This window comes from Miniopterus schreibersii (assembly GCF_964146895.1).
Source record: "Miniopterus schreibersii genome assembly, chromosome: 4".
NCBI classification, from domain to species: Eukaryota; Metazoa; Chordata; class Mammalia; order Chiroptera; family Miniopteridae; genus Miniopterus; species Miniopterus schreibersii.
The window spans coordinates 47900706-47923965 of NC_138105.1; the positions used below are offsets into that span (position 1 = coordinate 47900706).

Genomic DNA, 23260 nt, shown 5'->3' on the forward strand with positions numbered 1-23260 from the left:
ACTGCTTTTATTCTTGTGTTATCATTAAAATACAAAAGTTTAAAAATTATTCTAATTAGAGTTCTACAATGCTGGAAATTAAGCCTATGTTTAATTGATTTTTATGTTTTCCATTTTTTTTCTTAACTAGGTCCTTTCTGATGTTGCTTGAGCTTATTCTTCTGCAGTTGATCTCATTCCTGTTGGCTAAATATTAAGTCCCATGACAGCATTAAGCTAATGCTCATTTGTTTTAGGCCTCATTTATAGTTCCAGGAAAATAGAGATACAAGCCTTACCTGTACATTAGATGATCTAATTCCTTTTCGTTCATTCTTAAAAACACCTTAACTTCTATAAGTAATCATTTTATAGTTATTGTCAGACCTATGGCTTATTCTATACTAAAGAACATAGTTGAGTTTTTGGAAAGTATGGGATTTACAAATTTGGTCTAATATTCACACACATCTATAAACATTACAATTAATGAAGCAGGAAATTATTTCTGCGTAAGATGAATATTTATTGTGAAGTAGTAATACTTCAAATATAATTGTTGGGTTTTTTTTTTAATTTGGTTAAATTTTTGGATTTTTCTATACTGTAAGTTGATAATGGTTTTTTGAAGTTTATTTTATAAAGATGATTCATTTTACTGTTTTATGGTACTAGTAGGATGCTAATATTAAATTGATGTGTTGAGTTATATAAATGTTTACATTAGTATTTAAATAATGAAATATTGGACAGTTGGTTTTTGTAGTCCAGGGGTGACTGTTTCTGCTGGTTTGATACCTAATCCAGTTTCTAAAAAAGAAGCAAATATGAATTTGCTGTCTTTATTTTTTCTTCATGAACTACCCCTTAGCATCAGAACCAAATTTAAAAGCAGCTTCATTGTGGAGCAAGAGAAATCAGAGCATTTTTTGTGATAAAGACACAAAACAATAAATAGATATCCAAGAATGCGTTTTAGTTAAGATCTCTGAAGCCTTGTCAGTGAAAGAAACATAATACTGACTGATAAAACAGTCAGGATTTGCCATGCAGTGAATACTGACACAATCTTTACCAGCAGTATAGTATTACCAGGATTTTGAGTGTTAGAACATTATGTTAAATTGTGATTATAGTTTTAATGCTTTGTCTCTTTGAATTAAATTTGTATCCATAAAGATGTGCAGCATAATTGTTCATGTATTTATTTACAGACTACAATTTCCGTCGCAGCTCAATAAGTAGTCTTTCCCCTGTTAGTGCTACCCTCTCTTCTGGGACTCCCAGCGTGCTTCCTTATACTTCAAGGCCTTATTCTTATCCAAGCTATCCCTTGTCACCAACAGTATCACTTGCTAATGGCAGCCATGTTGGACAGCGACTGTATATCTCCAATCAGGCCTCATTCTTCTGAAGAAAATACTGTAAACATGAGTATGAAAGTTTCTTTGTAAAGCATGCTAATTAAAATACTTTTATTTTAGAATTGGGTTTGCACATTTGGTTTTAAAATGATAAATATATTTATTTCAACAAACAGCCATAATTCAGAATAACCCACAGTTGTAGAACTTATAAAAATGATAAGTTTAAAAAGTTACTCAGTGGTTTTTCTTCATAAAGAACAAACTACTATTCTTTTTAAACTCTTGGACTTTACATCTAATTCCTGAGCGAGCAGTAGAACCCATTAGTTTGTTAAATTTTTGTATGATAACTTTGCTACATAGCATTTCACAATATGAAAGCACTTGCAGACAACGGTTACACTGGATATGATTACCAAGGATCACTATCTTAGAAATGAGAATAGTTGTATAACCAGAAGCATCTAACTATTATGTAGAAAGAAATGAAGGGCAAAAAGATTAAGATGCAAATTTTACTCGTTACTAAAGGAAAAAGCAGTCTACCATTGTGGTCCTTGAAAATAACTGTAAATATTTTAGTTAATAATTATCTGTTATAGAAATAAATTGTAATTTTGCTGTTAATGTATTTAAGGTTTTTATAGTTATGCTTCATTTGTGTTTTTGATATTCATTGTATAGTTAGAATAATAAGTGTTATGGTTTTTTAATGTTGAAATCATGTGTTGTTTAATTTTTGTACTTGAATTCAAATTCTTTGACATTAAATATGTGATGTTTAAATATGTATGTGTTTTATTTTTTTATTAGTATGCACACAAAAATTAGCTCTCACAATCAGCTTGACTTTTTCTCGAGAACAGTTTCCCTTTTTGAGTATACAGTCATAGGCTCCCTGCCTTTATGGGACCAAAGCATTAGATACTGTAAATATTAGTTTCATGAATCATAGTAATAAAAATCCTTTTCAAAAGCCATTATAAATATTTTGTTGATGAGCCCAGTGAAGTTTCCCCCTTTTACTTACGAGTAATTAACAAATTCAGGTCATTTGGATTGTTTAATATTTTAGTGTACATTTCTAATGAATTTCTAATGATGGTTTGCATAATCAATAGAGACAAAAATCCACTCTTTGATACTGATGTTAACTTTGTCGATCAACTCATTGTGTAGCTATGTGACATAGAATTTGCATACATAGAATATTAAATAGTTACAAATATTTCTCCTATTAAGTTTCTAGCAGAAATTACATGGAGAGTAAATTAGTCTCATTTTTTTCATCCTCTAAAGAAGGTCTATTTCATATAACCATATGCAGTACTTAACATAGATACTATACTTAATCAGCATTAATTTTTTTCCTGTGTGAATTGCATGAATTTTACAATTTATCACGATTCAGGTTCATATCACCCCTTTAGCAAACATACTATGACTGTCAGTTACTGTGGTAATACCCTTACGATACAGAGGTGACTGAGATTCCAGATTGAAAGAAAAAGACACATCAATTTAATTTTTTGTAGAAATGTTTGGAATGTCCCAAATCACAATGATTAAAACTTCCCACATTTTCATCTTGAAAAATAACACACAATTAAGAGAGCTTACCAGTCATACTATGTATTTGGAGATCCATTATATTACTATAATGGATATCAGATTTGATTACCACTTCTGCCTAGTAACAGCTCTTTGAACTTGAACACAGTTTTTAATCTCTCTGAGCCATAATTTTATATCTGTGAAATGGTAATATACACTTTATAATGTTAAAGGTAAAACACCTGCCAGATAGAAGGTACTCAACTGGTACCTGGTACTGTTTTGGTACAGTTACACAGGGTGGGGCAAAGGTAGGTTTATAGTTGTGTGTATGGAAAGCAATACAGTAATTAAATAATACAAGAATAAACTATAGAGTACTCACAACTATAACCTACTTTTGCCTCCCCCCTGTATAAAGAATGTAGTAGTATTTTAATTATACTAGTTTTTTCATCTTTTCTGTTCCTTTCAACCAGAAATATAAAAAATACTATATTCATGTCAAAAACTGTCCCTTTCTATGATGTTATGGTTGAGCAATTTTTGTCATACTGCATTTGAAATTTCATTTGGCTTGTGAATATAACTACTACTTACTTGCTGCTCTAATTCTTATAGCCTAGGATGTATAAAAGGCCTTTGATTCAAATGAGGGCTTCCCTAGCCAGTTGATCATAAGCAATTACTGGTGTCTTTTCTGAAAACCCCTTTATCATAAAAATTCTTTGTGCAATTTTGTACAGAAAGCTTAATTTTATCTCTGTCCTGTTTTCTTTTACAATGTTAGAGTAGAAAAGATTTCTCTATGACGCAGATTTTAGAAGCCATAATAGAAAAGGTTGGTAGGTTCAATTAAAATAAAATAGCCTGAATGGCTAAGAAGTACCAAAGGTTATGTCAAAAGGCAAGTGATAAATGTGAAAAATAATTGGAAATCATATTACAAAGGGCTAATCTCTAATATTTCCAGATATCAATAAGAAAGGCCATTCACTCAAGAGGAAAATGGATAAAATGTATGAGTAGGAATATGACAGATGGCCCTTAAATATATAAAAATGATTTTAAAAGGGAGACATCTGTAATACTTTGAACAATAAAGATAAATACTAAATAAATTTATCTCAATGGAAATGCAAATTAAAAGTTTAGATATGCAGAAATTAAAAAGTTTGACAGGAAAAAAAAAAGCCTTTAAGGAAATACATTCTCATACATTGCCAGTGGGATTACAAGGTGGTATAATATAGAGAACAATTTGTCACCCCTCACCCAAAATTACAAATACTTAAATCTTTTGACCCAAAAATTCTACTGGGATATATTTGTATGTGTGTGTATGAAATGATACATGTAAAAGGCCATTCATTAAAACATGTTTGTAACTCTACCCATCATTTGGGGACTAATTAAATAAATACATTTATTGGTGCATACTATGAAGTTGTACAAAAGAGAATAAGAGCACCCTTTATTTCTAAAATAGAGCTAATGTTAAGTGAAAAAGAGCAAAGTTCAGAAATATGTGTGTAATATACTATGCTGTATTTTGGATGAAGAGGGAGAAAACATTTGTATGTTCTTTGCAAACAAAACTGGAAGGATATACAAAAAACTCAGTGATTATGAAGAAAGTGGCTGAAATCACACCTTATTTTTTAATTTTTAAATTTATCTTTATTGTTGAAAGTATTACAGATATTCCCCCTTTTTTCCTCCATTGACCCCCTCCACCCAGCATCTGCCCCCGGCCAGGCCTTCACCACACTATTGTCTGTGTTCACTTATTTATGCATGTAAGTTCTTTGATTAATCTCTTCCCACCTTCTCCCCCAACCCCCGCCTTCCCATTGAGATTCATCAGTCTGTTCCATGCATCTGTGTCTCTGGATCTATTTTGTTTCTCAGTCTATTTTGTTTATTAGATTCCACCTGTGAATGAGATCATGTAAAACTGAATCAGGAAGAATCAGAAAACCCGAATAGGCTAATGACAACTGATGAAATCAAAGCAGTAATAAAAAAAAAACCTCCCAGCACACACAAGCCCTGGTCGAGATGGCTTCACAGGGGAGCTTTCTAATTCTTTAAATTGTAAGGTTAGTTTACTAAAAATTTTTCTTGCTCTTTGAGGTAGGCCTGCAGTGCTATGAACTTCCCTCTTAGGATTGCTTTTACCGTGTCCCGTAGATTTGGGGTGGCTGTGTGTTCATTTTCATTTGTTTCCAGGAAGTTTTTGATTTCTTTCTTGATCTCATTGGTAACCCATTCATTTATTTAATAACATGTTACTTAGCCTCCATGTGTTTGAATATTTTTGAGTGTTTTTACTGTAGTTGATTTCTAATTTCATGCCCTTGTGATCTGAAATGCTTGATATGATTTCAATCTTCTTGAACTTGTAGAGACTTGTTTTGTGTTCTAACATGTGGTCTATCTTTGAGAATGACCCATGTGCACTTGAGAGGAATGTATATTCTTCAGCTTTGGGGTGAAATGTTCTGTAAATATCAAATCCACCTGATTTAGTGTGCCATTTAGTCACTGTTTCTGTGTTGAATTTTTGTCTGGAAGATCTATCCAGTGAAGTCAGTGGGGTGTTAAAGTCCACAACTATGACTGTATTGCTGTTGATCTCACCCTTAAAGTCCTTAAAGTTAAGGTTATTACTGATAGGCCCTTATTTATTGCCATTTTAATTCTTTATGCCTGTTTCTCTCTCTATCCTTACTTATTACAGCAGTCCCTTTAAGATTTTTTGCAATGCTATGCTTCTATTTCTGCTTCTAATTACAGCAGTCCCTTTAAAATTTCCTGCAATGCTGGTTTGGTGGTGATAAACTCCTTTAGCTTTTTTTTGGTCTTTTTTTGCTCTTTATTTCACCATCTATTTTGAATGACAGCCTTGCTGGATAGAGTATTCTTGGTTTCAGATCCTTGTTTTGCATTACCTTGAATACTTCATGCTTTTCCCCTCTGGCCTGTAGAGTTTCTGTTGAGAAGTCAGCTGACAGCTTAATGGGGACTCCTTTGTAGGTAACAGGTTGCTTTTCTCTTGCTGCCTTTAAGATTCTCTCTTTGTCTTGAATTTTTAGCATTTTAATTATGATGTGTGTGGGCATGGGCCTCTTTGGGTTCTTCTTGATTGGGACTCTGTGCCTCCTGAACTTGTGTGACCTTTTCCTTGACCAGGCTAGGGAGGTTTTCTGCCATTATTTCTTCGAACAGATAAGACCAGGAGAAAATTTTATGCTTTGTGCTTCTTTTTGTTTGAGGCATTTGGGAAGGAGAAAACAATGAGCATGTCCTCTTTACCTAGATTTGTCAAAATTTGTGTAGGGGTATGTATGCAGTGGCCACTTCTTTCAGAATCCCCTTTCAGGTGGGGTCAGTGTTCTCTCTCCAACAAAAATAATGACTGTTCCAATTGTATCTTTCTATAACAGTTTCTGGATTTACCTGAGTTTTTCTTCAGGGGAAATGTCTTCTAGTTTATGAAGAAAAAAATTAAAACCTGCAATAATTAGCAATTTGGCTTAGGAAAGATTGTGTTATTTTTAAAAATAAAAGTTGCAAATGTGTCTGCTTGATTCCTTTTTTTTTTTTTTTTTGAGACATGAAAGATAATTCTATCCTCAATTTTTATTTTTTTTTAAATAAAAAGGACTTTGCCCAGCCAGTGTGTCTGAATGGTTGAGCATCGACCTAGGATCCAGGAGATCACGGTTTGATTCCCAGTCAGGGCACATGCCCGGGTTGCAGGCTCAATCCCTGGTGGGGGATGTGCAGGAGGCAGCCAGTCAATGACTTTCTCTCATCATTGATGTTTCTATCTCCCTCTCTCTCCCTCTAAAATCAATAAAAGCATATTTAAATAAATAAATAAAAATAAAGAGGACTTTAAATGATTATGTATTATCTAAAGTGAAAGGGATAAGGGAAAGCTACTGAAAGGTCACTTTATATAGGGGGGAGGACATTTGAGAAGATAATTGAATTAGGTAGTACTGAGATCCAGTGTCTGATCAAGCAGGAATATAAAGGCACAGCCATTTCAACCCAATGAAGGATAATACTGAGGGGCCATTTTAGCATCAGAACTTGCTATGGGGTTGGCTGAGGATAGCAGGCCTGCATCACAGATCAACTTCTCTCTGCTCCCCTTTCCTCCCTTTCATAGGTATCCATCCCAAGGGCACACTACCTCAACATGAAATACTACCTCAAAGTCTGTTTTCCACAGAATTCTGACAATTAGTGCCAAGATTTTACAGAATAAGCAAGTGACAAGGTGGAGTTTTGGAGATGGATCACCCACTGTCGAGCCAAAAACAAAGACCTCATCTCCAGTAGGTGGAGTGCAGATAGCTCTTGTTGGTGCTCTGGTTGTTAAAACTTATACTAGTGGTGAAATGGAATGGCATGCCAGTGAAAATGGATACACTAGTTGGTGGCCGAGTGTCAGGTATTGGAAAAGTACAGAGGAAATAGTAACTTTAAGAACAGTGGAAGTGACATCAGAGGAATGGTGGCAGAAGAGATCCCCTTGGTTTCTTCCCTTGAAATTTAACCAGTTTGAACAGGTATAATTCAACAAAGGATTCCCTACTCAATGCACAAACACATCTGAGAGATTGTGTATTAAAACATCTGAAGGTGAGCAAGTGGGAGCAAATGGGAGGTGGGACAGGAGAAGAGCTGAGATGGTGCATAGAGACGTGCAGCCCAGAGCTCACTGTAGGTCTCAGCATGGAAAGGGGAGGAATCAGGTTTCTGCTGGCACTCCTTTCAGCTGGGAGATGCAAAGAGATACAGTGAGCATTCATGCAGGAGGGGTTAGTAGGAACTGTGGCTGAGTTCAGTGACCTGGGCAGGGACGAAGCATAATGAAAGGACAACCACAGCGAGGCTCAACCCCCAACACAGTGTGCAAGCTGCTTGGCATGTGCTGATCACATGAAGTAGAATTCACCTCAGCAGGGTTTGGTGCATGCCAAGATCTCCCTGTGGATATGTTGCTCGTGAACCTTATTGGATATTGCTCTATTGTAATATGAGGCTGCCCACTGGGTGTATTGGTTCTGAGTCTCTTCAGAGGGACTCGACTCTGATGTAGGCCAATGTCAGATGCTGTTTATGACTAGACCTCGGCAACCTGTTTGGACCTATCAGTGATCCACAGTTTGTGACTCCCTCTTCTGGGCCTGGGTGCATGGGGAAAGGACCAAGCTGTGAAACAAGGCCTACTTTTACTAGCACTGGGCCCAGGGCAGGTCAGCAAAAGTCTCAAAGCACCCAAAGATCCACCTCTGCCTACAGGTTGTCTGTTAAGCGCAGTCACTAAAAGAGACGACAGCTGTACTCCTCAGCAGCTTTTGAGCTCTGCAGGGTGGGGCGAGAGGGAATTCCAATGGGTGAGACTTTTTTTTCTTCTAATTCTCACCTGAAGATATTTTTTCCATTGCCTTTCAGAGAGAGTGGAAAGGAAAGAGAGAGAGGGACAGAGAGAAAGAGAGAGACATCCATGTGCCTCGTGATTGGTTGCCTCCCGCACATTCTCACACTGGGACTGGGGATGAGCCTGCAACAAAGGTACATGCCCTTGACTGGAACTGAGCCCCAAGACCCTTCAATCTGAAGACTGAAGCTCTAACCACTGGGCAAAACCGGCTAGGGCACAAATAGGTGAGACTATTGCTTCCCCCAAACTGATGCTACACTAAAGGGAATGCTCTGGCTGAAAATGAGGAGAGAACACAGAAAGTAGAAAGAGAGAATGGAGAGAATACAGAAGATGGAGAGAATACAGAAGAGAAGAGATGGCAGAAAATGGAGAGAATGCACAAAATGGAGAGGATAGGGAGAGAATGGAGTGATCACAGAAAATGGAAAGAATAGAGAAAATGTACAAAATGGAGAGAACAAGGAAAGAACAGAGAGATTGTAGAAGAAGGAGAGGATGGGGAGAAAATGGAGTGATCGCAGAAAATGGAAAGAATGGAGAGATCGCAGAAAGGTAGAGAACCAGGAGAGAAGACTGAGAACGTAAAAAAGGGAACTAATCAGGAGACAACAGAGAGAATGCAGAAAACGGAGAGATTACAGAAAACAAAGGTTATGAGAGAAGAGAGTGGAGGGAACACATTAAACAGAATGAGGGAACAGAGAGAAGGGAGAAACGAGACAATGAGGAGAGATAGGAGAGGAGGAGAAAGATGCCTTCTGCAGTATGGGGGAATGAGTCAGCACAGGGATCCTGGCAACTGACCTCTCAGCTCTCTCCCCAGAGCCACCAACCCCAGACTCTCTTTATGCTGCACCAGTTAGCTCTGCACTCTTTCTGCCAGAGCCCAGGGTGAGTGACTGCAAAGGAAATTTTGTGTGTTTGCTTTTTAAGAGGGTGCCTACATGCATTTCTAGCAGCCTCTCCCTGGAGGACAGAAACCTGCTGCTTTTCACAGCCAGATTTTATGTGGGCACCTTTCCCAGGTCTGGTGCTCTGGGCTGGGGAGCCTAGTTTGGGGTTTAGACCTTGCACTTTTCAGAGGAAATCCTCAGCAGCTGATATATCATTCTGGAACTTCAGCTGGTGCCTTTGAGTGCCTGGCCAGCCCTCTTGGGTCTCCACATCTCCTACCAGTCTCAGTGTGGCCTCCCCTATAACTCCTTGGGTTATAAGGCCTCTCTCCAGCTAGTCTTCAGTTGGTTATTCAGGATGATTTTTCTATACTTTAATTGTAATTCCAGTTTGATCCTGGGAGGAGGTGAATATATTTTCTACCTAATCCACCACCATCTTCGATCTCTTATTTTTTTAAAATAATTAAATATTTAAGCAATCACTCTGGATTACTCATGTATAAATTAGCTGATTAATATGAAAAACATCATAGATTTTTTTCTAGCAAAGTAGTAATTTATGGATCCACTGTTATTGACCTTTCCTTTTTCTTCAGAGGGCTATAAATCATCATGTTAAAACTCCCACACAAACCTAATGGTGTTGGAAGCACAGGATTGAAACATATTTTTAAGAATATTCTAGCTAAGGGAACAGAAGAAGATAAATAACATCAAATAAACCTTGATTTATTTGATCAAAGTTGTGTTGCAGGTTCTGTAGACCAATGTTACATTTACCAAATACTAGGTCAACTTAACATCAATCAAAGAAAATAAGATTCAGTGATTAGATATCTATCAGCAATTTAAAAACTTAGAAAGTTCTTTCCAATTTTAGGAAGTGATGTTTTTACTTACATTTCATGATTTAATAGTGTACATTATTAAATGTTTTCATATTTAGAACTCAGGTGGTGTACTAAAGAAACTTAAGCAGCTCTGATCTCACATACTTTTGCGATGCTGAGTTCCTCTACAGCAGGGACTTTCCCAGGGGGAAGTTGTGGGACAGAGGAGGAGAGAAACAACATAAAAAAATCAGCCTCATCTTGACCTGAGGATAAAATATGTATAGCAATAATGATAATCAAAAGGAATAAATGGTATACACCAGAGCAGTGGTCCATTTTATATTGGGCTTTTTGTTATTTCGTAATGGAAAAAAAAATATTCCCACAAAGCAAGAAATCACATGCAATATGCTTACTCTTATTTTTGAGGCATTAATTACATCATTAAAATGAAGACCGTTGTACAAATGTGGAAGAGGAGGGCAGTAGTGTATGCCTTTCACGTAACCCTCCCTATCAGAGAGAGAAATAAAGGGTATATGTTTTTAGTGAAAAACCTATAGATTTGGTTATTTCATAGAAAAATGGGATTTTTCAAAGTTCTAACAGTGAAAAGAACCTTAAAAAGATATAATTCCTTTTGCTTCTGTGGGTGGACTGGTACCACATGTTCTTGATCAGAGATGAGTGCTGTTTCTGCAGTCTCCTTCATTGTTCTACCCAGACTGAGGATAATGGGCAATTCTCCAAAAATTAGGCATTTTGGTTCAAATGGAGAGTTGTTCAGCAGTTAATAGTTCCACCTCAGAAATTGTACTGAAGTCTTAGAAAGGACAACTTTTCTAACAAAGTGTCCAGTGCTGTTTCCTCCTGCCAAGTAGCACAATCATGGCCCCTGGGGTAGTAGATAAGTTTTCCATTCACTTCTGCTTTCCAGAAGTGGTTCGGAAGCCGTGGGGCTCTTTACCACCATGTGCCACGTTTTCTGTGACAAACCTACTATTTTTCTTCCAATGAACAAAGATTGAAATTTTAAAAATGGAATTCATGTCAGTCTGACCGTGACATCTTTGAATTCTATTAAGAATTCTCCTTTAAGAATGAGAGCATTAAACAAAACAGACATTTTAATTCCCCCACACCATACCTTAGATACCTTAATATCTTTAGAAATACTTTATAGAAGTTTAGGTGGGAGATTTATGTTCTGAATCCCTTTTTCCTACCCAAACTCTTTCTTTATTTAAAAGTTTCTAAATGCATACTATCTCTAAAAAGGGTAAGCACAATAGACTATTATTTTTTAAATAACAGGTTTATTGAAATAAAAGTCACTTTTTTGAGTGTGCAATTCAGGGATTTTAGTGTATTCACAAAGTTGCACATCCATCATCACCATCTAACTCTAGAACATTCTCACATTCTCATCACACCAAAAAGAAATCCTGTACCTATTACCAGTCATTCCCCATTCCTCCCTCCCTCCAGCCCCTGGCAACTGCTAACCTGCTTTCTGTCTTTATATTTTTGCCTGTTCTGAATACTTTATATAAATGGGAATTATAGTATATGTGAACATCTGTGTCTGGCTTCTTTCACTTAGCATATGTTTTCAAGGTTTATTGATGTAGCATGTGTAAGAACTTTTGTTTTTATAACAAAATAATATTCCATGTATGGATATATCACATTTGGCTTACTCATTTGTCAGTTGATAGACATTTGAGTTTTTTCTACTTTTTTGGCTGTTAAAAATAATGTTGCTATAAACATCATGTACAAGTGTTTGTGGACATGTGTTTTCAATTCTCCACCTGGAGTGGATTGTTTTTTTATTTTTTTAAATCTTTATTGTTGAAAGTATTACAGATGTCCTATTTTCCCCCCAATTGACCCCCTCCACCTCACTCCCACCCCCTCCCCAGGCCTTCACCATGTTATTGACTGTGTCCATCGGTTATGCATATATGCATATAACTTCTTTGGTTAATCTCTTCTCACCCTCCACCCTCCTTCCCTCTTTCTTCTGAAATATGATCGTCTGTTGCATGCGTCAATGTCTCTGGATATATTTAGTTCATCAGATTCTTTCATTCTTTAGCTTCTTAAAGAAGACCCTTCAACATTTCCTGTAGTGCTGGTCTAGTGGTGATGAACACCTTTAGCTTTTTCTTATCTGTGAAGCTCTTTATCTGACCTTCAGTTCTAAATGATAGCTTTGCTGGCTAAAGCAATCTTGGTTGTAGTTCCATGTTTTTTATCACTTTGAATATTTCTTGCCACTCTTCTCTGGCCTGCAAAGTTTCTGTTGAGAAATCAGCTGACAGACGTATGAGTGCTACCTTGTAGGTAACTAACTCCTTTTCTCTTGCTGCTTTTAGGATTCTCTCTTTGTCTTTAACCTTTGGCATTTTAATTATGATGTGTCTTGCTGTGGGCCTCTTTGGGTTCCTCTTGTTTGGGACCCTCTGTGCTTCCTGGACTTGTAAGTCTATTTCTTTCCCCAGGTAGGGGAAGTTTTCTGTAATTATTTTTTCAAGTAGGTTTTCAATTTCTTGCTCTCTTTCTTTTCCTCTGGCACCCCAATAATACAAATGTTGGGCCTCTTGAAGTTGTCCCAGAGGCTCCTTATACTATCTTCATATTTCTGCATTCTTTTTTCTTTTTGCTCTTCTGGTTGGGTGTTTTTTGTTTCCTCATGTTCCAAATTGCTGATTTGATTCTCAGCATCCTCTACTCTACTGTTGATTCCCTGTAAATTATTCTTCATTTCAGTTCGTGCAGCCTTCATTTCAAATTGGTACTTTATTATGTCATCAATTTTCTGTTATTTTCATCATACTCTTACTCATATGGTTGAGCATCCTTATAAACAAAATTCTGAACTCTGTATCTGTTAGCTTGCTTGGATCTATTTCATTTAGTTCCTCTTCTAGAGATTTCTTCTGTTCTTTCCTTTGTGACATGTTTCTTTGCCTCCACATTTTGGCTGCTTCCAGGTGTTTGTTTCTATGTATTAGGTAGAGCTGCTATGTCTCCTGGAATTTGTAGAGTGGCTTTGTGTAGTAGGTGTCCTGTAGGGTTCAGTGGCTCAGCCTCCCTAGTCACTTGAACTGGCTCTTCTAGGTGCTTCCCTGTGTGGGCAGTGTGCACTGTCCTGTGTATTTGAGCCTTGGTTGCTGTTGGCATCACTGGGAGGAATTCACTCCCAGACAAATTAGGTGTGAGGACCCACTGCAACTACGGCCAAAGAGCTGTGGGGATTTGGTGTTCACCAAGTGCTCCCCTTGAGTGTGTCACTCGTGGATGTGGTAGGGTTGTAATCCAGCGTGGTAGAGTTTGACCACCGGGTGCACTGTCTCTGGGGCCTCCCTGGAGGTGCAAGGTCACCCTCTGCCAGTGCCTTGCCCAGGGCCACCCAGCATGAGCTACTCAGCAAACCGTAGTTGGCTGCTACTTGTGCTGGGCTTGGCGTTGTCCAGGAGAGGCCAGGCTATGAGCCAATGCAGGCTGCCGCTAGTGCCAGGCTTGGGGCCACTTATCAAGCCATCTGGGGCATGATGCTGCTTGCTTGAGAGATTTTAGGAAAGTCCTAAGCACAAGACTTGAGAGGCCGCTTGCACAGAAAAGCCCCTGGAAATGGCCTGGATGAGCTGCAGGTGGGGAGGGGCGGGGCCTCGGGGAATCACGGGGCGGGGCCAACAGTGTGAGTCAGGTGCTGGCGATTCAAACATGGCGCCTGCCTGCCGGCTGTGTGCGGGGAGGACTCGCCAAAGGAGCCATGGCCTCCGCCAGCCCTTCTGCCTGGGAGGAAGCCGCCCCTCCAGTTCTCGTCCGGATCTCAGGCAGGTTAGTTCCTCCCCGAGTGTCCCGGGTCCTTTCAGGCTGCTGCCCGGCGCTGGGCTCAGAGGGAGCGCGTCCCAGTGAGTCTGTGCGGGGGCCCTTTAGGAGGAGCTGCTGGGGCTCCCGCAGCCTCGGGGACGCTTAGCGACAGTCCTCGCTGGTTTCACAGCCCCAAGGTGTGGGGATGTCTCTTCCCAGCCCTGGAGCCCTGGGCTGGGGGCCTGATGTGGGGCTGGGACCCCTCACTCCTCCAGGAAACCTTCGTGGCCGAGATGTTCCTCCCGAGTTTTTAAACTGCGTCACCGGGGGTGGCCCCGCTGCCGGGTCTCTGTGATTCAGCCCCGATCCGCCCGCGTCTCTGCCCCTCCTACCGTCTCCGTGCTGCTTCAGCTCCCTGGTTGTGGGGCTTCTGTGCAGCCAGATCTCAGGAGGCTCTGAGTGGTGGTGGTTCTGTATTTTAGCTGTGATTTTGATGTGGTTGTGGGAGGCGGCAGGTGCAGCTGTTACCTACGCTGCCTTCTTGTTTCCTCTCCTGGATTGCTTTTTAATGGTACTAGTCATCTTTGGCATAATTGGTTTGCAAGTAACCAAGAGTTGGTTGCAGATATTTCTAAAAGGTACATATGCTCTTTTAAAAATAAGTTTAATGTTTTTAAAAGTTGCTTAATTTAAAGAAAAATATTAACTACTACAAATAATCATACAATTGGTTTGCAGATGTGTTACCACATGGTGACATGGCAAAAATCATAAGGCTACCATGGGATGTCTAAAGTGTGAAAAACCTAGAGGTACATCATGCTGCCTGTGGGAAAGCAGCATGATGTACCTCTAGGTTTTTCACATTTAAGCAACTTTTAAAAACATAAATTTATTTTTAAAGACATTTTGAATCATGCCCTTAAATACAAAACCGTTTTATTCTTACAAGTTCACAGTAGATGAACACATAAAAAAAGTCCATCTATATACACCTACACCAAACATCATCTTATGTACTACTATACTAGTGGCATCCCAGGCACACTTTGGGAAAAACTGATAACATAGGAAGAGCATGGATTTTGGAGTTACCTACACTTGGTTTCATATCTTAGATTTTCCAGAAGGGCAAATTACTTCTCTGAGACTGATTCTTTATCTGTAAAAGACAGATCCCTGACTTCCAAGGGGTGAGAGTTACATGATTCTCAGAACCCAATGGCCAAGGGGTGGAGCTCAGAGGAAATGCTCCATAGATTAATTTTCTTTCTACGTTTACTATTCACTTTCATTCCAGGCTCAGTCATCTCTTTCTGGCTCTGATATTTTTATATTTTTATTGAGTTGCAGTTTTCAGTAAAATGGATAAGGCTTAAGTGAACAGATCAATATTTTTTCATTGTTGGTTCTAGATTTACTTTTTGAATTGCATGTCTGAATATCTGACTTCTGGTGTCAGATCTGATATTTACTAAATGTTTGATTTTAGAAGCCTTACAACATCTGTGATTCTCTTTATTTATACAAAGGACGCTGTGTGAATCTGAGTTAAAAGCATGGAGTGTTTACAAAAATACTGCCCAAGCATTCTTGTTAGTAATATTTTTTTCATTATTCTTACCAATACAAAGACCGGGATTTTCTAACTTGGACAAATCTGTAATTTGTTATTCACATGTTGTCCAGGAATGCATAGCAGCCTTACTTCATGTGAACCACTTAACAATCAGCAACTTGGAATTCTAAATCAGCAGCTGGCTGGGAGCAGACTCAGAAGTATGAAACAATCATCCAAGGCTTGCTGATTTCTGTTTCTGCCTCAAATTGCAAGAAATTAGTAATTAGCTACCTTTGGGGCAGTTCACAGCTGGGCCTTGAGTTAAGATCAATCAAAAGCAGAAGTCAGGGATAATGATAAAGGAACCCTGCTTAGATATCAGGTTGCCTAATACCAGCTCAATTCATCCATCAACAAAATTTATCATTTGCTTACTATGAACGTGGCCATTCTGGTACCACCTCTGCCAAACTCCGCTCTGACTACACCGGTCCTTGCTGATCTCTCTTCTGTGAGTTTGCATTTGTGGGCTTGCTGAGCTGTTCCCTCATCACAATGAACTCTGCTCCAGTGACCCACATCCTTCATGAGGGCAGTGTGCAGCTCTGAGAAATATATTTTTGTTACTATATTGTGGGGGGCATATCTTGTTTCTATAAGTTCTGCCTCTTAATGGCCACATAGAACAATGAACAAGTCAATGGAAGTTTTGGGAAGAAAAATTCCTGCTTAACATAAACTCCTTATGGGCATAAATATCTACCAAACTGGATGGCTACTCCAAGAGAGTGAGTATCCTCCAAATGGGTTTTGTTCAAGCAAAAGCTACACAGTTATCTGACACTGATGATGTAGATAGAGAACTGAAAAGTTTGGAGTTAAACTAGTTGAACTCCAAGTCCCTTTATATATAGGTTCTATAATTCTATACATACCAAAGAAGTACTCCAAATGGTTACCAGCACAAGGAATTGGAGTTGGAGAAACAAGATCTACAAGTCTAAATAATCAGTGGATTAACTCTTGTAAAAATCAGTATTCTCCACTGACTTACTAATAAAGCATAAAGATAACTATAGTGTTGTGTTTGTTATTTACTTTATTTTTATTATTATTATTATGTTTTTTAAATATATCTTTATTGATTTCAGAGAGAGGAAAGGAGAGGGAGAGAGAGAGCTAGAAACATCGATGATGAGAGAGTCATTGATCGGGCAACCCGGGCATGTGCCCTGACCGGGAATTGAACCCTGATCGCCTGGATCCTAGGTCAACTCTTAACCGCTGAGCCACGCCCGGCTGGGCCTTGTTATTTACTTTAAAATACTTTCATGTACAGAGTTGGACATTACGGCTGTCATTATTAGTCAGGTTAAGCTACAACCCAAGTATTCCTGGTATTCTAATTGATTCCGCTAGTATTCTAATCAGGAAGCCCCTACTCCAGAGGTAACTTCTATAAACATTTCTGTTATCCAGAAAGGCAGAGGACTTATGAAGACCATGAACTATGGAACCAGACTGCCTCGGTTTGAATCCTGTCTCTGTTATTTGCTAGTTATAACAGTTCAGGAATTTAACCTATCTGCACTTCAGTTTTTGAAACTGTAAAATGGGGATAAGAGTAGTGACTACCTCATAGGCTGCTAAGAGGATTAAATGAGTCAATGTGTGTAATAATGTTTAAAATAGTATCTGCCACATCGTTAGTGCTATATTGTGTTAAAGAAATAAAATCAATTGAAATAAGTTGCTTTGCTGAATGATATGCTAAATGTCAGAAATGTGTTCCCACTGATGAAATTAAAAAGGTATTCAAATGTGTAGATTGATTAACATAACCTAGAGGCATTCTCTCATTGGACCCTTGTATGAACAGAATATAAGGGTTGAAGAAGGCCAGTAGGGTTGACAGCCAAGATTTGAAACTTTATTATTCTGGGTCCAGCAATTGAGTCAGAGGATTCTGGTCTCTTGATGCAAACTGTAAGGGAAACAGAAGGCTGCCTCTGGAATATTGTTATTTTGTTTTGATTAAACCCTTAAAATATGGTGGTAATTTAAACACTGAAAACATAAAGAACTGGAATTCATGGAGCTTGCAAACAGAATGTATGAACATTTGTGTGCCTACTTGCTAATGAATATTAGTGTAATAAATATATCTATGTGACAGAATTTGGTCTGAGACTTGCTTTTATTATAGCCCAGTAGACAGGTTGTGAGGGAGAAGCTCTCACCCATATAAAATTTTTAGAGACTAGGATTATCTACAAAAAACATCTATGCTGAGAATTGTGTATAGCCAAATTGAATTAGGTTGGGTTCACAGCAAGAGGAGGACAGACTAGGGTATATCAAGGAGCAGTGCTTCAGCATGAACCACTGAATCCAGTAATTCAGAAGGATCTAAGGAGACACGAGCAGAGAGGGTGAGACCCGAGTCTCTGAGAATGGATGAAACATAGGCAACAGCAGTAGTAAAGATAGGAAGGCAAGTGTGAGAGTGACTGAGAGTCTGAGTTAACGAGGAGTGGGAATAAGAAGGTTGGATAGTGGGCATTGTTGGAATATGGAGAGATTAGAAGTTAGGTATATAAGGGAAAATGTAATACTGCCATTTGTGACAACATGGATGGATCTTGAGAATGTCATGCTAAGCAAAATAAGTCAGATGGAAAAAGTGAAGAACCATATGATTTTACTCATCTGTTGGATATAAAACTAAAAGCAACAAATGAACAAACAAGAAAAACAAAGAGACAAAAACTCATTGACACAGAAAACAGTATGGTGGTTACCAGAGGGGAGCGAGGCAGGGGAGACAGAAAAGAGTAAAGGGGGTCAAATATATGGTGATGGGAGTAGACGACTTTGGGTGGTGAACACACAATGCAATGTACTGATGATATAGAATTGTACACTTGGAACCTATATGATTTTATTAACCAATGTCATCCCAATAAGTTTAATAAAATTGGGGGAAAAGAGAAGTTAGACAAAGTGTTTCTTTTTGATTGGGTGGACAATACATAGCTTCCTAATATGGCTTCTCTTAACACTTTACAAAAATGCTCTTCTACACATCAGTGACCTCCTAGATCCCCCAAACCAGTGACATTATCTCAATTTTTCCTTTGTCCACCTTTCTGCAGCATTTGACCTGTGATTTACCTTCCCTCTTGGAAGATGCCATTCACAAAGGTGGAAATGAAGGCCTTGGGCCCTGAAGAGAGGGCTAGGGATCCAGGTTTGGAAAAGAAGTGTTGATGCCGTGGCAAGGGGTAACATCCCTGGGCAGGGTGCTGGGGTGCAGATGCAGAGAGGTGTGGTGGCATCTTGGAAGATGATGGCATTTAGAAGACAGGGAGACAGATGGGCAGGGTAGCAGTGATCAGAAGATAGGAAGGGAACTGGGGAGCTTAGAGAGAGAAGCCAAAGGACACTGTGACTGCTCAGTGAGGCACTGATGTTGTGGGCAGCAATGGGAGTTACCAGGGCTGAGGGGAGTGACTCAGTGTGTTTGCAGAGCAAAAAGGGAGGACAGTGATTAAACTGTGGGAGGCAGTGAGAGAGATGGTGATACATCAGACCTGCCTACTGATTTATTAACTCTATGGATGCATCCACCTGGAAAAAAGTCAGTAATTCACTGAGATAATGAGTTTTCTTGTCTTCGTCTGTTTTCTTTTTTAACCTTTTCCTGTAGCTCCTTTTCTCTGTTTCACCGGTAAATTGAATCACCAAATGATGGAACCTGTGTCTCTTCTTGACAAAGCTCAGGCCCTGTTGCCATGGGATTCCCTGCAGTTTTCCATTATAAGACTTATAAAGATACATGCACAAGGAGGTCAAATAAAAGGTGTCATCAAAATGAATGTGTAATTACATTTTTAAACAATTCTGTCTTCTAATCAGTGGGAAATGTTTGCATTTTAAGCATTTGAAATGAAAAATACTTGATTTACTCTATTCTGTATTTCTTCCTGCAGACTCTGGACAACTCTTATTGATAGTCTTTCTTCAATTTTTTAATAGAACGTAAAGGACAGTACTGTGGATTGAGTCTTTCAGTGGTTGAATCATTCATCTACCCAACAGATATTACTGAAAGCCTCCAGGTGCTGGTGAGTGTTTTAGGCACTAGAGATACAGCAATAAACCTGATAAAAAATGTCCCTGCCTTCATGGATAATACATTCTGTATATTCTGCCAAGGTCACACAGACAACAAATTTTAAGAGTCTCATGCTCTACTGACTAAGCTAGCCGGGCGCGGCTGACAACAAATTTTAATATACCTTATCAGCTGTTTGACTTAGATACATTTTTAAATCTGCCTGCCTTAGTTTCCTCATCTATAAAATAGGGCTGCTGTGAAAATAAAATACTTAGAATACAGTTAAATACTCAACACGTGTTGAAATCAGAGGATAATGTATGAAAAATGCTATGAAAACTAAAAAGCAAGATAGGTAACTCGATTTGTAGATGTTCATGGGTTGGACCACTTTGGAGGCTATTTGGCCTATGACTTTTATGCTATTTACCCTGGGAAGAAGGACAGTCATGTCTGATTGCTAGACTTCTTCCTATTTCTGGTGCACTGCTGGATATTCATGGGCATTACAAACCCCTGGAAACCTACCTCCAGAGCCTCACCAATGGGAATTTATTTGGATCACTTGGTTTATACCCAATATAAAGAGTTTGAGTGAACTTTTAAACTCTTCACTCTGCCCTATATCATGTTTAGAAAAAGCTAAAATTCCCATTTAACATTTATGAAAAGATTTTGCCATCATTATGTTTTATTATTTCTGTTAGAACAAAATAAATGGAACTTTCTACCACCTTGCTCTGCAGGTGTCCCTATCAGGGTGGGATCGAACTTGCAACCCAGGTATATGCCCTTGACCAGAAATCGAACCTGTGACCTCCTGGTTCATGGGCCGATGCCCTAACCACTGAGGCGCACCAGCCAGGGCTACTGGTGGTGGTTTTTTTTAACATGACACCTTAAATCTTTGTTTCTGTGTCCTCCTTCCCCCTTGTCATTTTAACCACCAGGTGTACATCTTACCATATCTCAGTGCATGTAATGATATATGAATACACATTACAGGGCCCCTTTTTAAGTCAGTGCTTTACAAAAGTAGAATTCATTATATGTGCATCTCTCCACATTGCTTTTGTCAGTCCACAGTAAGTTGTGAGTTAACTGGTATTGAATTTGCCCTTTTAAAAGGTTGCATACTATTTCATGTCGTGGATAAACCACAATCTGTCCTTTTATTTTCTTACTGATCATTATTCCTTTTGTGTTCAGGTTTTGCCCTATAAACAAGGCTGCTGTCCGTTTTTCTTGTACTTGTATCTTTATCTTTGGTTCTTTTCTGTCTAGGGAAAGATTCCTAGAGGTGAGATGGAATGTACCACTGAGACTGTGGACTGCAGTGGTAATTCATCAAATTGGACTCTGCTTTCTGGAAAGGAGGTATGAGTACTAAAACTAATGACAAAAAAGGTCAAGTGAACATTAGAATATGTCTGTCATACTCTGAATATGGCACATGCTCTAAAAATGTATATTGATCAAAGAAATGAATGAGTGAAGAAATAATTGCAGAACCCGTCTTTCCTTAATTATGTTAAATGCATTTCAGAGAAGTGATAAAAGCAGATTGCTCTGGTTCTTCTGTTATATAAATCCTGTTTCAGTCCCTTGTCAAGTTTAGTGATCTGGGGATGACCAGCCTATTAATCCATTGCCCTTTCTTGTTGCATTTTACATACTTTAATGCTTATTTATGTTGCTGATAACCTGTGTGAATTCCTCTGGAGGCCAGGATTCCAAGTCCTCTGAGACATTAGCTATTGCTAATCTTTCCACGGACTCTGCTCAGGACACCTATGACACCATTTTAATGCTGTTGTTAGTAATACCACTTTCCAAAAGCTCTTTTCCTTTTACTTCTGATATGTTCTGCTTCAGCTCTGATTGTAAATTTTCCAGGCAGCTACAAGAAGTTAGCAGGGTTGAAAGCTCTTGTTATCCGATGGCCTCTTCCTATTTTTTGCTTCAAATATTTGCATCTTTATATCAGTACATTAATCTCCCTTCCTGGAAGTACTTTATATACCAAATTCAGATTTGGATTAATGTTTAGGGATGCATTCTTCATAAAGTGAAAGAACATTCAAGTGTGATAGAATGAAACTGTTACTTTAGATTCTTTTGAGAGAGTCAAGACTCATCATTTCCCTTGCTAATTTCTAATGGTCCCTTGGTGTGCTAACTGGAAAACGTGAACAACTTAATCATCCATGAGTTCTTTGACACAAAAAGCAGCAGAACTTTATTTCAAAAAATGCACCGAGATTAGTATATGTGTCCATAGTATTTTAAAGTTTTCATGAATGACATATATATATATTTTTTTTGCCTGAGATCAAATCTGGTAAATTTGTCAGTGCATTCTGTGAATTTATGAACAACAGTATACCGAGATTACAGTGGAAAAAAGTTTTAATTTTCCTGAGGTTTTTTTTGTTGTTGTTTTTTTGTGGTTGAGGAAAAGATGAGACTATTATCTCCATAAAACTTAAGAAAAGAGCCCTCCCTTGATCTGTCTTCAGTTAACCCTCAAGCACCCCTCAGGGAGTCCATAAATCATAGATCTCCTGTCCAAACTTGGGATTGAGAGTTCTTAGGCCCATGAAGGAGATAATCATTACATGCACTGAAAAAGATATGGTGAAGTTTGTGTTTGTATCAATCATTAGTAGTGCAACTTTGAGAAAGTTATGCAACTTTTCTGAATCTGTTTCTTGACCAAATAATGGGGATAATAATGTCTGTCTCATAAGGGTTTTGATGAGGATTAACTAAGATAACATGTGTGAGATTTTTTAGGTTAAGTAGATGCTTAGTAAAGTTTCCTTTCTTTCTCCCTTTTAATCTTGAAAACCTATTAATTCACCCATAAAGGACAATATTTATGTTTTTATGTATACCACTCTGTACCATAAAATGTATCTAGAAATGTAAATAGTATAATGTGATATGTAGCATACAATTCCATAACAGAATCATACTCATGAATTAAATCAGTCAAGAGTTTTACTTTATGTAATTTCTAACTTGTTGGCCCTTTGTGTTTCTCTTCGTTGCCTATGATTTTTATTATGTCTCATAGTTTTGCATTAATTCTTCAATTTTTTCCTTGAGTGAAATTGTCCCCACCCACTCTCCTGGAAACCTAGACAAGGCCTTCCACTTCTTTGCCAGGGGTCAGGAAACTCCTAAAATTATTCATAATTCTTTCTGCAGTTTTATGAAACATGTAGTTACTGTTTCAGGCTTGACTGTATCAAATACTCATAGATACCAATTTATTTTGTGGAATGGCAGACAGAATTACCAGGCAATCAGAATTGTTCTCACTCATTTTGCTGATTAATGTGCCTAATTGAAAATGCTTAGATTAAAAGTACAGTGACTTCATTGCTTATGAAAGTATGTTGAAAGTTATAACATCCTATATGCAGGTGAATATTGTCATTGTTGATGCTATTTTTAAAAGTCTTACTCTGGAAAAAGAGAGAATAGAGATTCTAGACAGATATCATTGGGGTCCAGAGGTTCAGGATGGAAAAATGCTCCTAGTTGATAGATAGCCAAAGTGAAAGTAGAAAATGCTTTAACACAGTTGAGTTTCCCATCTTGAACCACTAAGCGCCAACAGCCCTTGCCCAGAGAGAGGCAGTCACTAGGGCCA

At 38.3% G+C, this 23260-nt stretch overlaps 1 protein-coding gene across 1 annotated transcript in view; it reads left to right on the forward strand.

Moving 5' to 3' along the window:
- RBM46 (RNA binding motif protein 46) overlaps positions 1-1393 on the forward strand; it is a gene marked incomplete at both ends in the record, with an annotated part of 31339 nt that extends 29946 nt beyond the window's left edge. The window contains one exon of the mRNA XM_081135522.1: positions 1194-1393. Within this exon, the coding sequence (XP_080991648.1) occupies positions 1194-1393 (200 nt within the window). The remainder of the gene's footprint in view (positions 1-1193) is intronic.
- Positions 1394-23260: the final 21867 nt, after the last annotated feature.